The sequence below is a fragment of the Larus michahellis genome, chromosome 1, assembly GCF_964199755.1.
Source record: "Larus michahellis chromosome 1, bLarMic1.1, whole genome shotgun sequence".
Lineage (NCBI taxonomy): Eukaryota > Metazoa > Chordata > Aves > Charadriiformes > Laridae > Larus > Larus michahellis.
The window spans coordinates 94,158,319-94,175,961 of record NC_133896.1 but is presented as its reverse complement, the minus strand read 5'-3'; the positions used below and the strand labels follow the sequence as shown (position 1 = coordinate 94,175,961).

Genomic DNA, 17,643 nt, shown 5'->3' with positions numbered 1-17,643 from the left:
TAATGGTCTGTAAAACTGTGTGCAACTGCTAGATATTGCTATCGGGTTGTGTTTGCCTCACTTTCACCACTATCTTTGTGTTTCACTCTTTCTCTCTCCCTTGTTTTTTGTTGTTCATTTGGTGGGGAAGGTAGGAGCGGGAAGACAGTCGCCTGAATTTTGGCTCTAGGTCTTTAGTTTTCGTATTTGTTTCTCAAAACCACAACTCTGCACAAAGAAAAGCAAACAAACATGTTTTCTGAATTGCCTGCTGTAGACATGTGAAGTATGCATTGTGCAAGCGTATTGCAAAATAATCCAAAAGATTGCGCTAACTTGAGAAGTCAAGTCAACACATGTAGGATTTAGAAAGTATGCCTTTCATCTCCACACAGCAAACCCAAAGTTTACAAGAATTTCTTGCAGCATGTTAGAAGTTAAAAATTAAGAAAAAGATTACTAGAAAAGCTTCCCTGCAGTTCTTTAACAGCTTCTTTGTTACCCAGGGAAGAGCAGTTCTCTGCCTGCCTAGGTACGTATCAATCAGAAGTAAACAAATAGGTATGATCTGACCTTTGTGTAGCCAAGATGTCTGGAAAATTGCAAAAGCCTTAATGTCATCAAGGTAACGTGATCTATTTAAATACAGGATTATGAGAAAGGCTTGCCTTACCAGAAAAATAAAAACAGCCTTTCAGGCTACCTAGAACGGGAAGTCCCCAGTATCCAGCAAGATGAAAGAGTTGAAGAATTTTCTCTCATAGGGTAAGTAAGGACAATTTTTCCTCAAGTCCCCATAATGAAAAGCAATTAGGGCAAGAATACTCACGAAAGCTACATAAACAATTTATCAAAAGCTAGGCTAACAAATTTTGGGTAGCATATAATCTGAAGACACGCTGTTCCACCAACAGAACAAGCAGAGTGACATTTCAGTAGAAATTCTTTCTGGATGCTAGGTGATAAGATTCTGTGCTTTCTTAAGAACAGGTACCAGTGCTGTCTATCGGGGAGACATGCCATTTACAACTTATGCATATACAGTTATGGCACAACACTGTTATTGGAGTAATTACTATTTGTAACTTTCATCTTTGTAACTTTCATCTTCTTTCAATCAAATTGAAGTTCTTTCTTAAGTAATGTTAAAGGATTACACTTCTAAAGAGGACTCTGGAGAAATCAATACGAATCGGGAATATTTGTTGCCAATTTCCATTTAATGCTGCCTGGATGCCACGTTAAAAAGTTAATGTCACGTGAAAACGTGATCATTCACTAGCGTGCGGATTGTGGTCACCACAATATATGAAGTGGAACGATGAGATCCAGATGGGTTCTATGTTTGACCAAAAAAATGAAATTTTATTCATTTTAATCACTTTGTAAAAGACTACAAAAGATGCAGACAACTTATGTGAGGTTTTGAGGCTACAAACTTCGTATCCTGTGTAGCTCTTCAAGACAAGAGCCACTGAGATCCGTGTGCAGGGAAGGGGACAAAAATATGCCTTTCATGTTCACAACAGAAGCACATGAACTCTTACTCATGTGCCAGGAAAGGGGGAAGATAACAGATAAGAGGACACTCTTCTTCCTGACATCCTCTTTCAGTTCCTGACCTTTGTACTATTGTGTCTTCATCATCTCAGGAAACTGAAGCTGATAATCTGGCTGGTGTCAGTCTCTATCTAAGCTGCTTGAAATCAAAATACTCCTCCCACACTTGGTCTCCCCCACCCATTCCAAGATTTTTTGTAAAGTGAGAAATCAGGAGTGCTTGCTTTAAGACTCTTGCCTCTATTCTTCCTTCGCAGTAACAAATAATCATGCTAATCTTTTTTTTTTTTTCTTGCCTCAAGATGTATGCACTCCTAAAAATTTCGGAAAACTAATTACGTCAGAAGAGAGGTATCCACAGAGCCTGTTCCTATAATATCCCTCTTCATCTAACCACATCTATCAGTTACGTACCTTGACATAAATCATAGGGAGTGTCTGTTTGGCCCGACTATAATGTCTGGCAACTCTGTATACTGTTTCAGGAACATAGTCCAGCACCAAGTTGAGGTACACCTCATCTTTCTGAAAGAGAATAGAGAAGAAAAAACAACCTAAAAAATCAGCAATAGATTTGAAGCATGAAGTACAATTAAAATATTCAGAGAAGCCAACAGGATGAGAAAGCTGTGGATGTTTTAAATACACGTCTTTAGTGGGCGTGTGAGCTGCCACCAAACTGTTTTTCCTTTAGGCTTTGCACTTGTGCACTAATACGCAAGTCAAACTTACATTTAAGGTCACACTAATTAATATAGTCTCCAACATAAGTAATTTTCTGATTATAAATACGGACAAGGATATAATTGTTCTGCTCATTCAATATTTTCATTAGGAGGTATTTCAAGGTGACATCATTATTTAAAGCAGTCTATTAACCCCTTAATCCCTTCCCTGCCAAAACACAAGTGCAAATTTAAAAGTCCCAAACTCACATCCCACAGTGACACACACACAAAAAAAAAGTTTAAAAATGTCTCATCTTTTAGAAAGGTTACTTTCATCTTATTGAATTTCTATTAAGGAATTAATAATACACATTAACCATTCATATACAGTAAGCCAGTGTTAACATTTGTAAATATTTTGTTTACATGCATTTTGATGTCCCAGTTATCTCCAACTTGAACATATGAACTTACTCAAGGCAAAACAGAGCAAGACAAAAACCAAAGACAAGTATGGCTTTTAATATCTAGGATCAGGTTAGAGGTCCATGTGAGCATAACACAGAGAAACAACAAACGTAGCTTTCTAATAAGGTACTTGTTACAGAATACATTAGCTAAGGAAAGAAGGAACAAAGAGGAATTAAATGACAAAGTACTATAATCACATAGTGCCTAACTGTGGAACTGAGAATTTTCAGCAGTAAAACAGGTCTTAAAAAGACTTCTGATATTTTAATGCAGTCTTCTGTGCAAATCCTATCAAGACTGTGAATATGTTTAATGCTGGGGCTGAGGGGGTGGGTATAATTAACTATATCAACCTGAAAAAAATATTTTTGAAAGCTAGGCACATTCATTAGAAGTAACCTCTCCTGTGCTTGCTGCATTAACAACTGGATCTTTCTAAAGAGAAAGATAATACACAGAGACTTTATGTGGATGGAAACATTACAGAATTCCCAGGTCTTCAACTGAAGTCCCTTGACAGGAGGCCATTGGCTATGTATCTTAATACCTGAAAACAAACCTCATTTAGCTATAGCAATTTAATAGTATTACTGTGACTTAACATATCATTTCAAGTACGGAGTGTGGTCTGTTGCCCTCACAGTGCTCTGTTCTCCTTACTTGTCCTCAGCAGACAGCAGCAGTCTCCAATGAGTGAAGAAATGGTACGTGGTAACACACACCTTGAACACACGATATGCAAAGAACTGCTCATCTTGTGTGCTGTTGGACTCAAAATTCAAGACCCCTGCTCACCATTGTTTGACAATAAATGCTTGTATTTTCAGGACATTTTAATAGCTCCTGCTGATACTTCCTAACAGGCTGAGTCACTTTGCAAGGCCCTGCCTACATCACTCTTCCCCACAAAAAGATGCTCTTTTTTAAATATCATTGCTTAAATGACAATGGTAATAGCACCAGCACTAAGCAAATGCCAATGGCCCACTAACTTGTATCTGCTCGTATGGTAATTCTGCAACATAGACAAGGCGCAGCAGCCTCTGAAACCATGCCTGTGCTGTTGTCTCTCCCAGTGTCATCCAAGGAACTGGGTAACAACATGAAGGAATCTGGGACCAGGCTGGAGAACAAACTTTTTGAAATGGGTGAGGAGGGACAACTACCAGCAGTGCAGAGGAAATACCAGGCAGCTCTGGAACTCCATGGATGTGCAAATGTATGCAAGAAAGTATTTTAGCACTTTTCCTCATCAACAAGAGAAGTTCTTCCTTCCCTGACTCTCACTTCATACCAATAAAAAAACCTCACCACCACCTTTTCTTGGGTCACCGCTTCCAAGGTATTAATAATAAAATACAGAAAATAAACGCCCTGAAAAATCAAAGTTAAGTTATGCCTGGTAAGGCAACCCGCACTCCAAGAGAAAAAACAGTCTTGTGAATATGAATTCTGTTTGATTCAGTGTAGATACAACCTGATGAATATGTTTAAGGCTTGCCTCCTCTCGGAGAGTCTTGGCAAGTCTTATTGGAAACAAGTCACTGCACAAAGTACTCCATTACTGAGGCTAATTCATTCAGGGGATTCATGTTCCACATATCAGAAAGATTTACAAGAGAGATCAGAGAGACAGAAAAAATGAGCAGAAATGGAATTACAATGATTTTACAATCCTCTCATCGTACAAGCAGAAGGACACATGTAAACCAGTAATACATATGATCATTAAACCCCATCCACGTTACTTCACAACAGCGAGTTTTGAGAATTACAGAAACTCTATTTAGTTCACACCACCTTTGTTTTACCTCCTCCGTTTTTATTTTTATTTCATGTTCTGTTGGAAATGGGACTAATTCAATGGCATGGCATGACACAAGCACAGAAAGATCAAGGCATCTGAATCATAGAGAGGGAGGTTTTGCACCCCAATCCTTATGAGTTTTTATGCTACCCAGTGCTTGAACAAACTACTTGGGTTTCCCACGGTGTTCCTCCCATGTAACTGTGTATTGCACATTATCACCTAGAAGACACAAAGGCACATGAACACCTTTTTCCCAACCAACAAACAAGTTTTGTTGTACCATTTGATGTAGCCAGAACTTTAATATGCAACTACAAAGGCAAGACTTACGGTGTTGGTTATATAAATAGCAGGATACTCCACTGTTACCACAAGCAACTGACACTTCACAAGTGCCCTAAATGACTACTTTAATGAATTAAAGATGAATCAAGTGTTCTGACCTACCTCCTCCTGATGTAACCTAGTACAAATCTGATAAATGCTCAGAATACAGTTTTTAAGAGCCCTCACCCTTCTGTGTGAGCACGAATTGGATGAAAATAACATCCAAGTTACCTGGATTCCCCTGAACAAGATTCAGTATGAGCTAGAAAGCAGTCATGGCCTGACAAGCTCTGAGGATGATATAACCTGGTTTGCCTACCTCATGCATTCCTCCTAAACACATATTTTTCCAGTGACCCAGATGTATTGCAATAGGAAACAGGGTTAGCTCAAAGAGCTTGACAAATGAGGGCAACTGCTTGAGGATCAAGGCTTATCTTTCCTTTACAGGAAGCCTTTTTCAAACCTCACCACGTATTCTACACGTGACTTGTTTCCACACTGCTGTTTCAAAAATTGCTGGGGTGGGAACCAACCAAGGTAACCTAACTGTCAGGAGCACCTCTGAAACGCCTCTACAGAGAACAGAAAGGCCCAGAGGAGACTGCATCATATTAACAACAGAAAACAAACGCAAGATGTAATTTAATAACTCACTCCCTTACAGACATTGGGATTGAATAGATTATTAGCTTTCCTTAGCAGGTCAAACATCTATATGCATCCATGTTCTCCTGTGCTTACTGCTAAGGTTATGACCATGTACTCTTTAAAATGAAAAAGGTGGGGAGAGCCGGGAGACAGATCCTGAAATACAGCATCAATGCATTTCATAAGGATTTTGATTTTAGCAATGCAGCAGATGTAACTGCAGTTGCCTCCAGTGTTAGAAGCTGCTTTTTTGTCACTTGTCAGATAAATGCTCAGTTGACAAATGCTGCTCTGATATGAGCCAGAGCAAAATAACCACAGCCTTACCATTGAACTGCTCTGCACCTTTCAAGAACTGACAATTCGTACACCACTTCACCTTGGAAACACTTCATGTAAGTAGATACTAATACAGACTATGCCATAGCAAGAGGCATGAGAAAGGCTAGGACACAAGAGCAAAAACATTCTAGCAACTTAATATTTTTCTTTGATCAGAAATTGGAGATAAAACAGGCTGCAAGCACAACTACAGTAGCATGCGAGCATTACACATTACATGGCTGAAGCCAAGTGAAATTGAAGACATTACCCTCCTGACATAGGAAAGGCTGCCTGGAGGTCTCAAACTCCACTTTAAAACTCTTCTCTCCTTCAATCCACACATCTAACCTGTTTTAAGCACCATCCAGTTGAGCTTAACAGCTATTGAATTCAAAGATTCACTCTTCTGGATTGTTCCTTGCAGGGAAAGTTCAAATATTCCTTCTCTATGATCCTCCCTGGGCTCAACAACCCCCAAATTAACCCTGAGTGGTTTCTACCAGATTTCACCCATTTTTTTTCATGTATCTCACACACTATGTTTACAAAGTGCATGTATAAAACTGCAATCAACATTAGTCAGTCACAGTCCAACTATTTCCCCTATTCGCCAACATGATGACAGAAGCCAGGGAGTTCATACATGCCAAACGCTTGACTGAGGGCAAAAGGAGAGGGAATCACAGGGCACACTCTGAAGAATAGGTAAGCATCTAGTAAGGTGTTAGAAGTTCTCCTGAACAGTCAAGTCCTACCTGGAATCTACGGAAAATGTCTTTGAGCATCAAGTAATAGGATAAAAAGGTTAAGAAATTATACTGGGTGTTCTTAACTAAATTTACTGGTCAGCATTTGGAAAGTGATGAACATGCTCACTTCACAGTTTTCATCTCCTGACAGATCGGTAACAGTGTGGTGGTGGTTCTGGTGTGGTTTGCAGGTGGTTTTTTGCCCCACCCTTTTTTTTTTTTTTAATCCCAGATCATTTCATTAAGCTAGTTTACATATGGATAGACTCCATGTGATCAGCTGTATGAGCATAACTAAGAAGAGATGAACAATACAGGAGCTTCTTAAACTAACTTCTTATTTGGAGAAATAAATATGAAATCGCACCCTGAAGAATCTCGCTTTACCTGCCTATTCAAGCTAAAAGCACGCAGCCAAGCGATAAACCTGAAATTAAGGAAAATGCCTCCAGAATGCACTTCTCCTTATTGAGATTATCCCAAGGTATCAGTATGGGGGCTATATGAGATAAATACGCCAGTCAGTGTACTCAAGCGGATCATGTTTTCTTTACCGTATGAGAGCACCCCACCAGTGACGTTTCAGAGGCAGGTGCTACGCACAGAGCTGTTACTGACAGGATGGCAACTACACAAGGGTTCTGTCAAAAAGTGCTGAAGGATTTAACTTGGAAAGCAAGAAAATGGATTTCAGCATTTCACGTGGATTATGCCTTCTTTCAGAGTGCATTATTTAAACATCAGAGTGTTAGCATGAGGTAAAATATGCCCTTCACTCTGGTTCAGTCATCTAGATTTAGACAACATACAAGGTTCAAAGTCATACAGCTTTTGCCCTAGATTCAAAAAAAGGTTATTTTTTTCTTGAAGCTACAACCATCATGCACTTCACATACCCTCACCAAGTACCGTGAGAGACCCACCTTCCTTCTCTTATCTCAAAGACTGACATAGTACATTAAAGATACAGAAGACTTTGGAATTGCTTTCAAAGACAAAGTGAGAATTTACAGCCTTCCTAACTACTGAGTAGTCACGATACACTGGAAAAATTCGAAAATGCAAAAAATGTTGTAGCTGACCTTATTTGTATGAAAGAATGGTGACATCCAGTGGCCACATATGCCTGTTTTTACTTGCAGTTTACAACCACATCTATTTAAAAATAAAGCTATGGCTGCCACCAAAGTAAAAGAACCGTAAGCCTTAATGTATAGCCGCAGTTTCAAACAGATAACTCCAGGGGGATAACAGCAGTTGGAAGACTCAACTTCAGTGTTCAGGAAGATACCAATATTTTCTATTAGTACTGTAAATGTTGGGCAAAGCATGTCCTTTCCTATTCCCTCAGTGTTCATGACTGGGGTTGAAAATCGAGATCTGTCCCAAGACTTCTGTTCATGTACCTGCTTGTCAAAACGTGAAATGTTCTGTAATGCTCATTACTCTTCAACATAACACAGTCTGATGTAGGTAGGAACTGACAACTGGGTCAGCTGCGATGGTAGCATAAGGGCAGAAGTCAAGCCTCCCAAGATAACTCAGATTTAAGAACTCTCCTGGGTCTTGTTCTAAGACTGTTAGTTTGCATTGTCTACCTTTGATCATTAAAAGAGTCTAAGATTCTTAGGTGATGCACTTCATTTAAAAAACAACAAAAAAAAAAACACAACAAAAAAACCCAACCAAAGATGACATTTTCTGTCATTCCTCTAAAGAGAGACTATAATAAAGAAAAAGGTCGCTCATGAAGAGAATTTGGGAATCCCTGAAAATTCTTGTTTGTTTCATGCCCTGAAGAGTCATAGAATCATTGAATAGTTTGGGTTGGAAGGGACTTTTAAAGGTCATCTAGTCCAACCTCCCCTGCAATGAGCAGGGACATCTTCAACTAGATCAGGTTGCTCAGAGAGCCATCCAACCTGACCTTGAATGTTTCCAGGGATGGGGCATCTACCACCTCTCTGGGCATCCTGGTCCAGTGTTTCACCACTCTCATTGTTAAAAGTTTCTTCCATATACATAGTCTAAATCTACCCACTTCCAGTTTGAAGCCATTACCTGTTGTCCTACCACAACAGGCCCTGCTAAAAAGTTTGTCCCCATCTTTTTTATAAGCCCCCTTTAAGTACTGAAAGGGTGCAATAAGGTCTCCCCGGAGCCTTCTCTTCTCCAGGCTGAACAACCCTAACTCTCTCAGGAGAGACAGTCCTCATAGGAGTGGTGCTCCAGCTCTCTGATCATTTTGGTGGCCCTCCTCTGGACCTACTCCTCTGGTCCATGTCTTTTCTGTGCTGAGGGCTCCAGAGCTGGACGCAGCACTCCAAGTGGGATCTCACTAGTCTGTATTAATACCGAGGGTTGCCCCAACCCAGGTGCAGGACCCTGCACTTGGCCTTCTTAAACCTCATGAGGTTCACACAGGCCCATTTCTAGAGCTTGTCCAGGTTGCTTGGATGGCATCCCATCCCTCAGGCATGTCAGCTGCACCACACAGCTTAGTATTGTCTGCAAACTCGCTGAGGGTGCACTTGATTCCACTGTTTATGTCATTGATGATGATACTAAACAGTATTGCTCCCGATACAGATCCCTGAGGGACACCACTTGTCACCCATCTGAGCCATTGACCACTACCCTCTGGATGCGACCATCCAAACAATTCCTCCTCCACCGAATAGTCCACCCAGCAAATCCATATCTCTCCAATTTAGAGAGAAGGATGTTGTGGGGGACTGTGTCATAGGCCTTACAGAAGTCCAGATAGATGACATCTGTAGCTCTTCCCTTGTCCATTGATGTAGTCACTCCATCATAGAAGGCCACTAGGTGGATCAAGCAGGACTTGCTCTTGGTGAAGCCATGCTGACTGTCTCAAATCACCTCCCTGTCCTCCATGTGCCTTAGCAGCTCTTTTATGAGGCTCTATACCATGATCTTCCCAGGTGCAGAGGCAAGGCTGACAAGTCGGTAGTTCCCAGGGTCCTCCTTTACTACCCTTTTTAAAAATGGGTGGAATGTTTCCCTCTTTCCAGTCGCTGGGTACTTCACCTGATTGCCATGACTTCTCAAATGTAATGGAGAGTGGCTTGGCAACTACATCAGCCAATTCCCTCAGGACTCTGGGATGCATCTCGTCAGGTCCCATAGACTTCTGTATATTCAGGTTCCCCAGGTAGTCATGAGCCTGATCTTCTCTTACAGTGGGAGGGACTTTTCTCCCCCAGTCCCTGCCTTGCTGTCTATCCACTCGGGAGGTGTGGGAAGAGAGATTGCCAGTAAAGACCAAGGCAAAAAAGTTGTTGAGTACCTCAGCCTTCTCCTCATCTGTTGTTATCAGTTTGCCAGTCTTGCTCATCATGGGGGTACACATTCCTTGACCTTCCTTTTCTGGCTGACATACCTGTAGAAGCCCTTATTATTATTCTTTGCATCCCTTGACAAGTTCAGCTCCCGATGTGCCTTGGCCTTCCTGACCCCATCCCTACACAACCAGGCAGCGTCCCTGTACTATTTCCAGAATACCTGTCCCTGCTTCCACTGCCTGTGCATCTCTTTCTTGCCCTTTAGTTTGACCAGCAGGTCTCAACTCAGCCATACCAACCTCTTGACTTCCTTTTCTGGGGATTGAGAGCTCTTGCACTCTGTGGAAGGCATCCTTAAAGATCTGCCAGCTCTGTTCTGCTCCCTTGTCCCTGAGGGCAGTTTCTCAGGGCGTCCTACTAACTCCTTGAACAGACAGAATTTTGCTTTCCTAAAATTCAGGCTCCTGACTTTACTCTTCCACTGACCTATATCCCTCAGGACCATGAGTTCCACCAGTGCTTGAACACTGCAGCTCAGGCTGACTCCAATCTTGATGTCACTGATTAACCCACTTGTCTTGGTGACCATCAGGTGCAGTATTGCACCTCCGCTCCATGACCTGTCTTAAGAAGTTATCCTCAATGCATTCCAGGAGTCTCCTGGATTGCCTACAGCTCACTGTGCTACTTTTCACACTCTATCCATTTCTTAATGTAGAGGACAATGCCCCTGCCCCTCCTTCCTTGCCTGTCCCTTCTAAACAGCCTGTAGCCATTGACAGCTGCACTCCAGTCACAGGATTCATCCCACCACGTTTCAGTAATAGCAACTAGGTCGTAGATTCCTAGCATCATGGTGGCTTCCAACTCCTGTTTGTTGCCCGTGCTGCGTGCATTGGTGTAGAGGCACGTCAGCAGAGCTGTAGGCCACAACACCTTCTTAGAGAAATACCCCTTCATTCTTTTGAGGTATGTCACTAGTGTTTCCCTCTTGGCTCCTATTATCTCAGAAGCCCCTGTCTCATCTCCATAACACTTCAAGTGCACTGTAGCGTAGCCAGCACATCTCAGAGCAACAGGATGCAGGACCTCGCTAGCATCCTGTCCCTCAAAGTTGCCTGTTGTTCCACAGCTTGTCACAGGCAAGGCTAATGATACTGTCCCCCTCTCCCCATAAGCTTAGTTTAAAGCTCTGTCAATGAGCCCCACTAGCTTGTGAGCAAAGACCCTCTTCCCCCACTCAGAAAGGTGAACCCCATCTGATGCCATCAAGCCTGGTACCATGTAGGCCATCCCAAGTCCTTAAGCTTTTAGGTGCACTTCCAAGGAGAAATATTTCTATGAAGTTGGAAACAGCCACCCAACATCTGTAAGGTGGGACTGATTTGTGATCTGTGGATATTTGAACCAGAGCTCCCAAGGAGGGACTCTGCCATAAACTGGCAATAACTCTTTGGAAGATGAAAATTAAGAGATAATGTTGGGATTACTGGGCTGTCCTGCATACTCTACCATGACAATGAAAAGCACAGTCTTTGGAGAGCCACTATTTTCTTGCCTGTACACTACCTTCCAGACTGAGTGGAAGTTTCTGAATTGGGATATATCCATGACAGCAAACCAGGCAACATAATATACAATAATGGCTGTATATTATGGAAACTATATGCATGTCTCAGGACAAACAATATAAGCTGCTTTTCTAACAGCCATCAAACATGGGAAGATGAGAGCAGTGATTAGAACTGGTAGACGAATGACTTGAGAACAGAAGAGTGACTAACTGGATGTACTGGACGGTTCACTGGTCTAGAGAGAAATCATGGAGCTTCCCATTTCCACTGCACCATCTACCACATTGAGGATCTAGCCACTGCTGCCTACTCTGTTCTTGCAAAGCCCTACCGCAGGCAGACAAAACTGCTATTTCTATTAACACAACCTACTCAAAACCAGAGACTGCTCATAACTACAACTAAGGAAATTCCCAGCATGTTGTGAGCCCTAACAGCAGTAACTGATAATCATTATCTGATGACTGGTGCCCTTTTTGAAATGAGCTTGGCAGGCCTCAGGCAGAGACTAGAGATAGCAGCATCACAAAACTCCTCATAATTGGCATTAATTGCTCCTTTGTTGACAGCACAGCAGATCTGCCAATGATTAAATGGATCATAGTGACTAAATTCATCTCTAGTGATGGCCCTTCAGCACATTACTAGACTGGTGCACAACATTCACACAGGCTCTGTCAATTTGAAACTGGGCTCAAGGCTCTGTTAATTCAATGTATTGTGCAAGAACTTTTCTTGTTTTTTAACAAGTTCATTAGAGAAACCAAATCGTTCAACTACAAGTACTCCATTTTAACAGGGAACAGAACTGACGGTCCTTCTGTGAGGACACCTCTGAACAGTCCCGCAAGACAGAATGGTGATGCTCATGCCTCTTTGAAGGTGAAGGATATATCTATTCCTAACAGGGATATGAACCTGGAGAATCCCAACCGTTCAGCAAGGCCCAAACTTGCAAATCAGTCAGTTGCTCCCTTCTTCCAGATTTCTTTGTTGCAGTTTAATACACTGCTGCCAAAGCGCACGCGAGATACACGCTGAGCTGCATCTATAAGCTGCTGTGCATGATCTTATGCATGTTTATTTTAAACCTCAGCCTAAGTCTATGGGAGTAAATTTCCATCCTGAGTCCTCATGGACTTTTGGCTGCATGCCTTTACAGCTAAGGTTAAATAAGACTAGAAATCAATTAGAGCATGCAGAAGGGCCAGCTCAGCCTCCAAAAAAGACTCAGCATATTGCCTATTTGTGATCTCTCTCTGTGCTTCCATTTATGCTTTCTTTGACTACTCTAAATACCAAGCCACTTGAAAGAGGGGAAAAAAAGAGGAGGAAAAAAAAGTTTACATAACCAGACATGCAATTAACCCAACAAAAACTGTTATTTACTTTAATTTTATAAGATTCTGGGCAGGAACAAACCTCTCCAACCAGTGACTTCTCTTCCTCTTTTGGGCACGGATATGGATCGATCAGACTATTAAGCACTCAAAAAAACACACACACATACACACAAGAAAACCCTGAAAGTTATGAAATACCACAAAGATAGATCTAAATCAGAAACGGGGGGAAGTGGGGGAAGATTAGGAACTCAATTCAAGTTTTACACAGCAGAATAATTTTACTCAGCAACCACTAATTTAAGAAGTTAGGTCACACTGAAACATTGGGGAATACTCTCAGCAAAGGAGCCAGAGTGATTATTTAGTACAACCATGACCACCCTCCATTGGAACACAGCTCAAGAGGTTCTTAACAGAATTAGGCTAAAAAGGACAGGCAGCAAGACCATCTGCCCCTGCTTCAGTAAATCAATGTTTACACTTATATATCATGCTAAATGCAAGACAGCCCCTAAAATTAAGGAAAAGTAGCAAAAATCGAACCAGAAATGTATGCTTTCCTAATATAGTCTGATCTCCCAGTGGCAAGCTGACAGGCAAACCATGCATCTTGTTCAAGACCTTATCCGAAGACAGAATACCAAAATTACTGCACAGAGTAGAGTTGGCTAGCCCTATAAGCCTGCCCATTTTCTCCAAAGATTACCTAGGAAACCACAAATCACAGAAATACAGCATGGAAGAGACTTATGACTACTTCCACCAAGAGAATCTTCCATACAAAACTCAGCCGTTATTTGGTTGTTCTTTCTTCCCCTCTGGTTCATTCCACCAGTTGTAATTACAGGTTTTGGACTACTGAAAAGCACATTACAGCTATGCAAGTCAGTTCCCTGCTACCAGATATCTCATACAGCCTCAGAAAAAAAAAAAAAAGAAAAAGAAAAAAAAAAAGAAGTCAGAATCTACACTGGCAAATTCATTAAGGAAGAGTCTTTTGAAAGAACTGGGTTATCCAACAGGTCTGACAAACATCTGTAAACTTACAAAAACAAAGACGTGAGAAACAAATAGTTTATAGAAGCAACTTGAATGCCAACCCTATCAATTCTCATATTAAATATATATTATGTGCTCTCTTTGAGTTCTCTTAAACTAGAAATCATTAGTCAAACATGATTAATATGTAGTCAGTACTCAAAACAACTTTTATACATATAAAGGTATAAATACACATATGCACATGTATATTTATGTACATGTATGTGCATATAAATATATATACACACCCTATATAGTGTATACCTATGTAAAGGCAATACAAATCCCAAAATGCTCAGACAAGAGGAAGTCACCCAGTCACAGAAAACAAGGGAGAAGAAATCAAAGTCATGTTTGATACAGAATTTCCACACTGCTAATGCTGGATTGCTTTTGGCAAAAGCAGGAAGGTATTTTAAGCAAATGGGAGATACAAAAAGGAGAGTTCATCACAAGGAAAAAGTTGGGAGCTCAAACACTTCAACCAGTTCCATGGATAGCCCCTAAAAAAAGTGAACAGAGAGCTCCAAATCTCTACATACTAGCTAAGGAATAGTCTTACTAGCAAGTGTTATTTAGAATTGTTTTTCAATTTGATGCTATTGTCTGTTGTTTCTAGTTTTGTAATCAAGAATTAAACCCCATATTTTGCTAGAATAAAGTCAATTTTAATATTGCCTAGCACCTAAAAATTCCTAGCGAGTAAAATGAACTAAAGTGACTATTAGGCACATGGCTTTCAAAGTGCACCAGTCTGACTGTATTTGGAGAAATCCTTTGAGGTACCTCTATATCAGGATAGATTTAAGCTTCTCAGATATTGGCCAAAAAATAAAAACCCACCTAAAAAACCCAAGAAAGAAGTGTCTCTGGGCTTAGAGACCCTGGTGTCAAGCACCAGGGAAGAAGGGAAAAGTCCAAGGAACACTTCAGCTGGAACAAGAGGTGGAGCAATCACGGCAGCATGAAAACATTTATGCAAGAAGATGCTTGATATATAGGTATCAAAATTAAGTTCTTCAGTGAACTGCTTCATTAAAGAGATCAGCAGTATAATAGTTACCTCTGAAATTTTCCCATCGCTGCTAGACTTAATTAACAGTTCACTGCCATTAATCCGGGTTTATGCTAAGTTCTTCATGAAGACAGACAACAACTGCAAGCCCCACTCATCGCTACTCTACTGCGTTTTTTGCTATACGTTCTTTGTATTTTTGCATTACTCTTCCCATTGGACTTGGCTTCCAGAGTCACTTTATATAATGCTCTGGGTACCTAGCATCTAAATCTGCAACTGCTCCCTACATGTCCTTCCTGGTTACCAAATCAGTTTTCTCCCTTTTCATAGAATCATAGAAAGGTTTGGGTTGGAAGGGACCTTAAAGATCATCTAGTTCCAGCCCCCCTGCCATGGGCAGGGACACCTCCCACTAGACCAGGTTGCTCAAAGCCCCATCCAGCCTGGCCTTGAACACTTCCAGGGATGGGGCATCCACAACTTCTCTGGGCAGCCTGTTCCAATGCCTCACCACCCTCACAGTACAGAATTTCTTCCAAGTATCTAATTTAAGTCTCCCCTCCTTCAGTTTAAAACTGTTACCCCTCGTGCTATTGCTATACTCCCTCATAAAGAGTCCTTCCCCATCTCTCCTGTAGGTCTCTTTTAGGTACTGGAAGGCTGCTATAAGGTCTCCCTAGTGCTTTCTCTTCTCCAAGCTGAACAACCCCAACTCAGCCTGTCTTCATAGGATAGGTGCTCCAGCCCTCTGATCATCTCTGTGGCCTTCCTCTGGACCTGTTCCAACAGGTCCATGTCCTTCTTGTGCTGAGGACTCCAAAGCTGGACAAAGTACTCCAGGTAGGGTCTCAGCAAAGTGGAGTAGAGGGGCAGAATCTCTTCCCTCGACCTGCTGGCCATGCTTCTTTCAATGCCGCCCAGGATGTGGTTTGGCTTTCTGGGCTGTGAGTACACATTGCCAGCTCATGTTGAGCTTCTCATCCACCAACACCCCCAAGTCCTTCTCCTCAGGGCTGCTCTCAAGCCACTCTCCGCCCAACCTGTATTTGTGCTTGGGATTACTGTGACCCAGGTGCAGGACCTTGCACTTGGCCTGGCTGAACTTCATGAGGTTCGCGTGGGCCCGCTTCTCAAGCTTGTCCAGTCCCTCCTGATGATATGCCTTCCCTCCAGCGTGTCAAGTGTACAACAGCTTGGTGTCATCGGTGAATTTGCTGAGGGTGCACTCAATCCCACTGTCCATGTTTTTCCTGCACTCTCCAAAGAGCCAAATTGATTATGAGGGTGTCATGAGGGAAAAGATGTTATTGTTTCTTCTTCTTTTTTTGCCAGTTTGGGAAGTGTTATTCTTCCTTCCCAGGTGAGCTTCAGAACACCAGCTTGCTGCTCTCTAGAGCTTTTCTAAAATAGCAGCCAACAAATTCACACACGGTTATCTTCACATGCTGCCACCCTACATGGAAATACTTGCAAGCCAATTACTTGTCATTTTGTACTGAACCGCAAAGAGAGTTTGCAATATGACCTGCAATATTACATTGCTGATGTTCTGCTGGGTGCATCTTTACCTTAGGGACTGGTTCACATTTGTCCCGTTTTGTGACAGAGGAGCAGTGGAAATCTCAAAAGCACAGAGCAGAGGCATGGAGAGAGAAGAGCAGAAGGGAACTTAAAAGAAAACTTCTCACTGAAGCATTAAGATTCACTGGTCATGGATACAGACCACTTTGTTAAAAACAAAACTAGCATTGCCAAGAATCAGCCATGTGGAGTTGAAATAGCAAAGTGGAAAATTCAGTCTCAAGCTCTACATCAAGTTAAAGATTTCCAAAAAAGTTTACTCAAGTTACTGTTACACAAAGGCTGCTGGAACAGTGTTCTGAAAAGTTTTAACACTTCCACTGTTCACAGATTTCTGAAAGCTATTACATAAGGCCGTTGTCTTCTGTTTGTGTCATGAAATTGTACTTCACTCTAGCGAAGTTACAAGCTGGTTAAAAAAGCAAGCAATAAAAATACAAAACCAAGCCCTTCACAGCATTTTCCTGCCTGTACTCAATGCTGCTCAAGGAATTTCTAGTAATATGCTAAATGAGCACAATATAGTTAAAAAAACAACACTGCATGACCAACAGAACAGCAACAGCCATGTAACACTGGAAATGCTTGCTATTACCAGGCAAGGGGAATAAAAGAAAAATAATAAAAAAAAATTAAACCATATTTCTCCTTGATTCCTGCAAAGTAATTTTGCAAGCTTTCCACAGGCACAGGCAAAGCACGTATCCCCCCCAAGCACCCCTCAGAGATGTAACGACAGAGCTCCTCCAATTATCCCTCTGTGCACTACACAAGACCGCAGTGACCTACCACCACCAACTCATCCTGGAAATGTCAACTCCTTCCCTAGCTCCAAAGACCATGAAGTGAGTGGGTTGCCTCTCCCATTCTGTTGACGCACTTCATGTTAATAGCCTTCCTGCAGCTATCAGCTCTCATATACAGTCCTTTACAGCATTGTGGACATAAACGTACTAGCAGCTGAAGACAACTAATGACACGGTCTGCTTCAAAAAATGAAAAATTGCAACATTTATAATAATTATTATATAATTTATATGAATATTTATAACTATACATAGAAGGATCAGAGGACGTTCTGAAGGTCATCTATCCTGTTTCCCCACCTCACAGCTTGTACTAACTCCCACATGGGCCAGAAAGAAATTATTATTTCTTTTTTCTCCTTCATGGATGAGCCTGCTTTAAGCATGAGATTGCACTAGATGTCATCTTGAGGTCCATTTCATTCTGAATTCT

The 17,643-nt window shown here is 41.6% G+C and overlaps 1 protein-coding gene across 2 annotated transcripts in view; it reads right to left on the bottom strand.

Annotated features, from left to right (window-relative positions):
- Positions 1–17,643, bottom strand: part of GSK3B (glycogen synthase kinase 3 beta) — a 154,243-nt gene that overhangs the window by 52,282 nt on the left and 84,318 nt on the right. For both annotated transcript variants that reach the window (XM_074593771.1, XM_074593762.1), the window contains exon 4: positions 1,954–2,064. In XM_074593771.1, the coding sequence (XP_074449872.1) occupies positions 1,954–2,064 (111 nt within the window). The remainder of the gene's footprint in view (positions 1–1,953; positions 2,065–17,643) is intronic.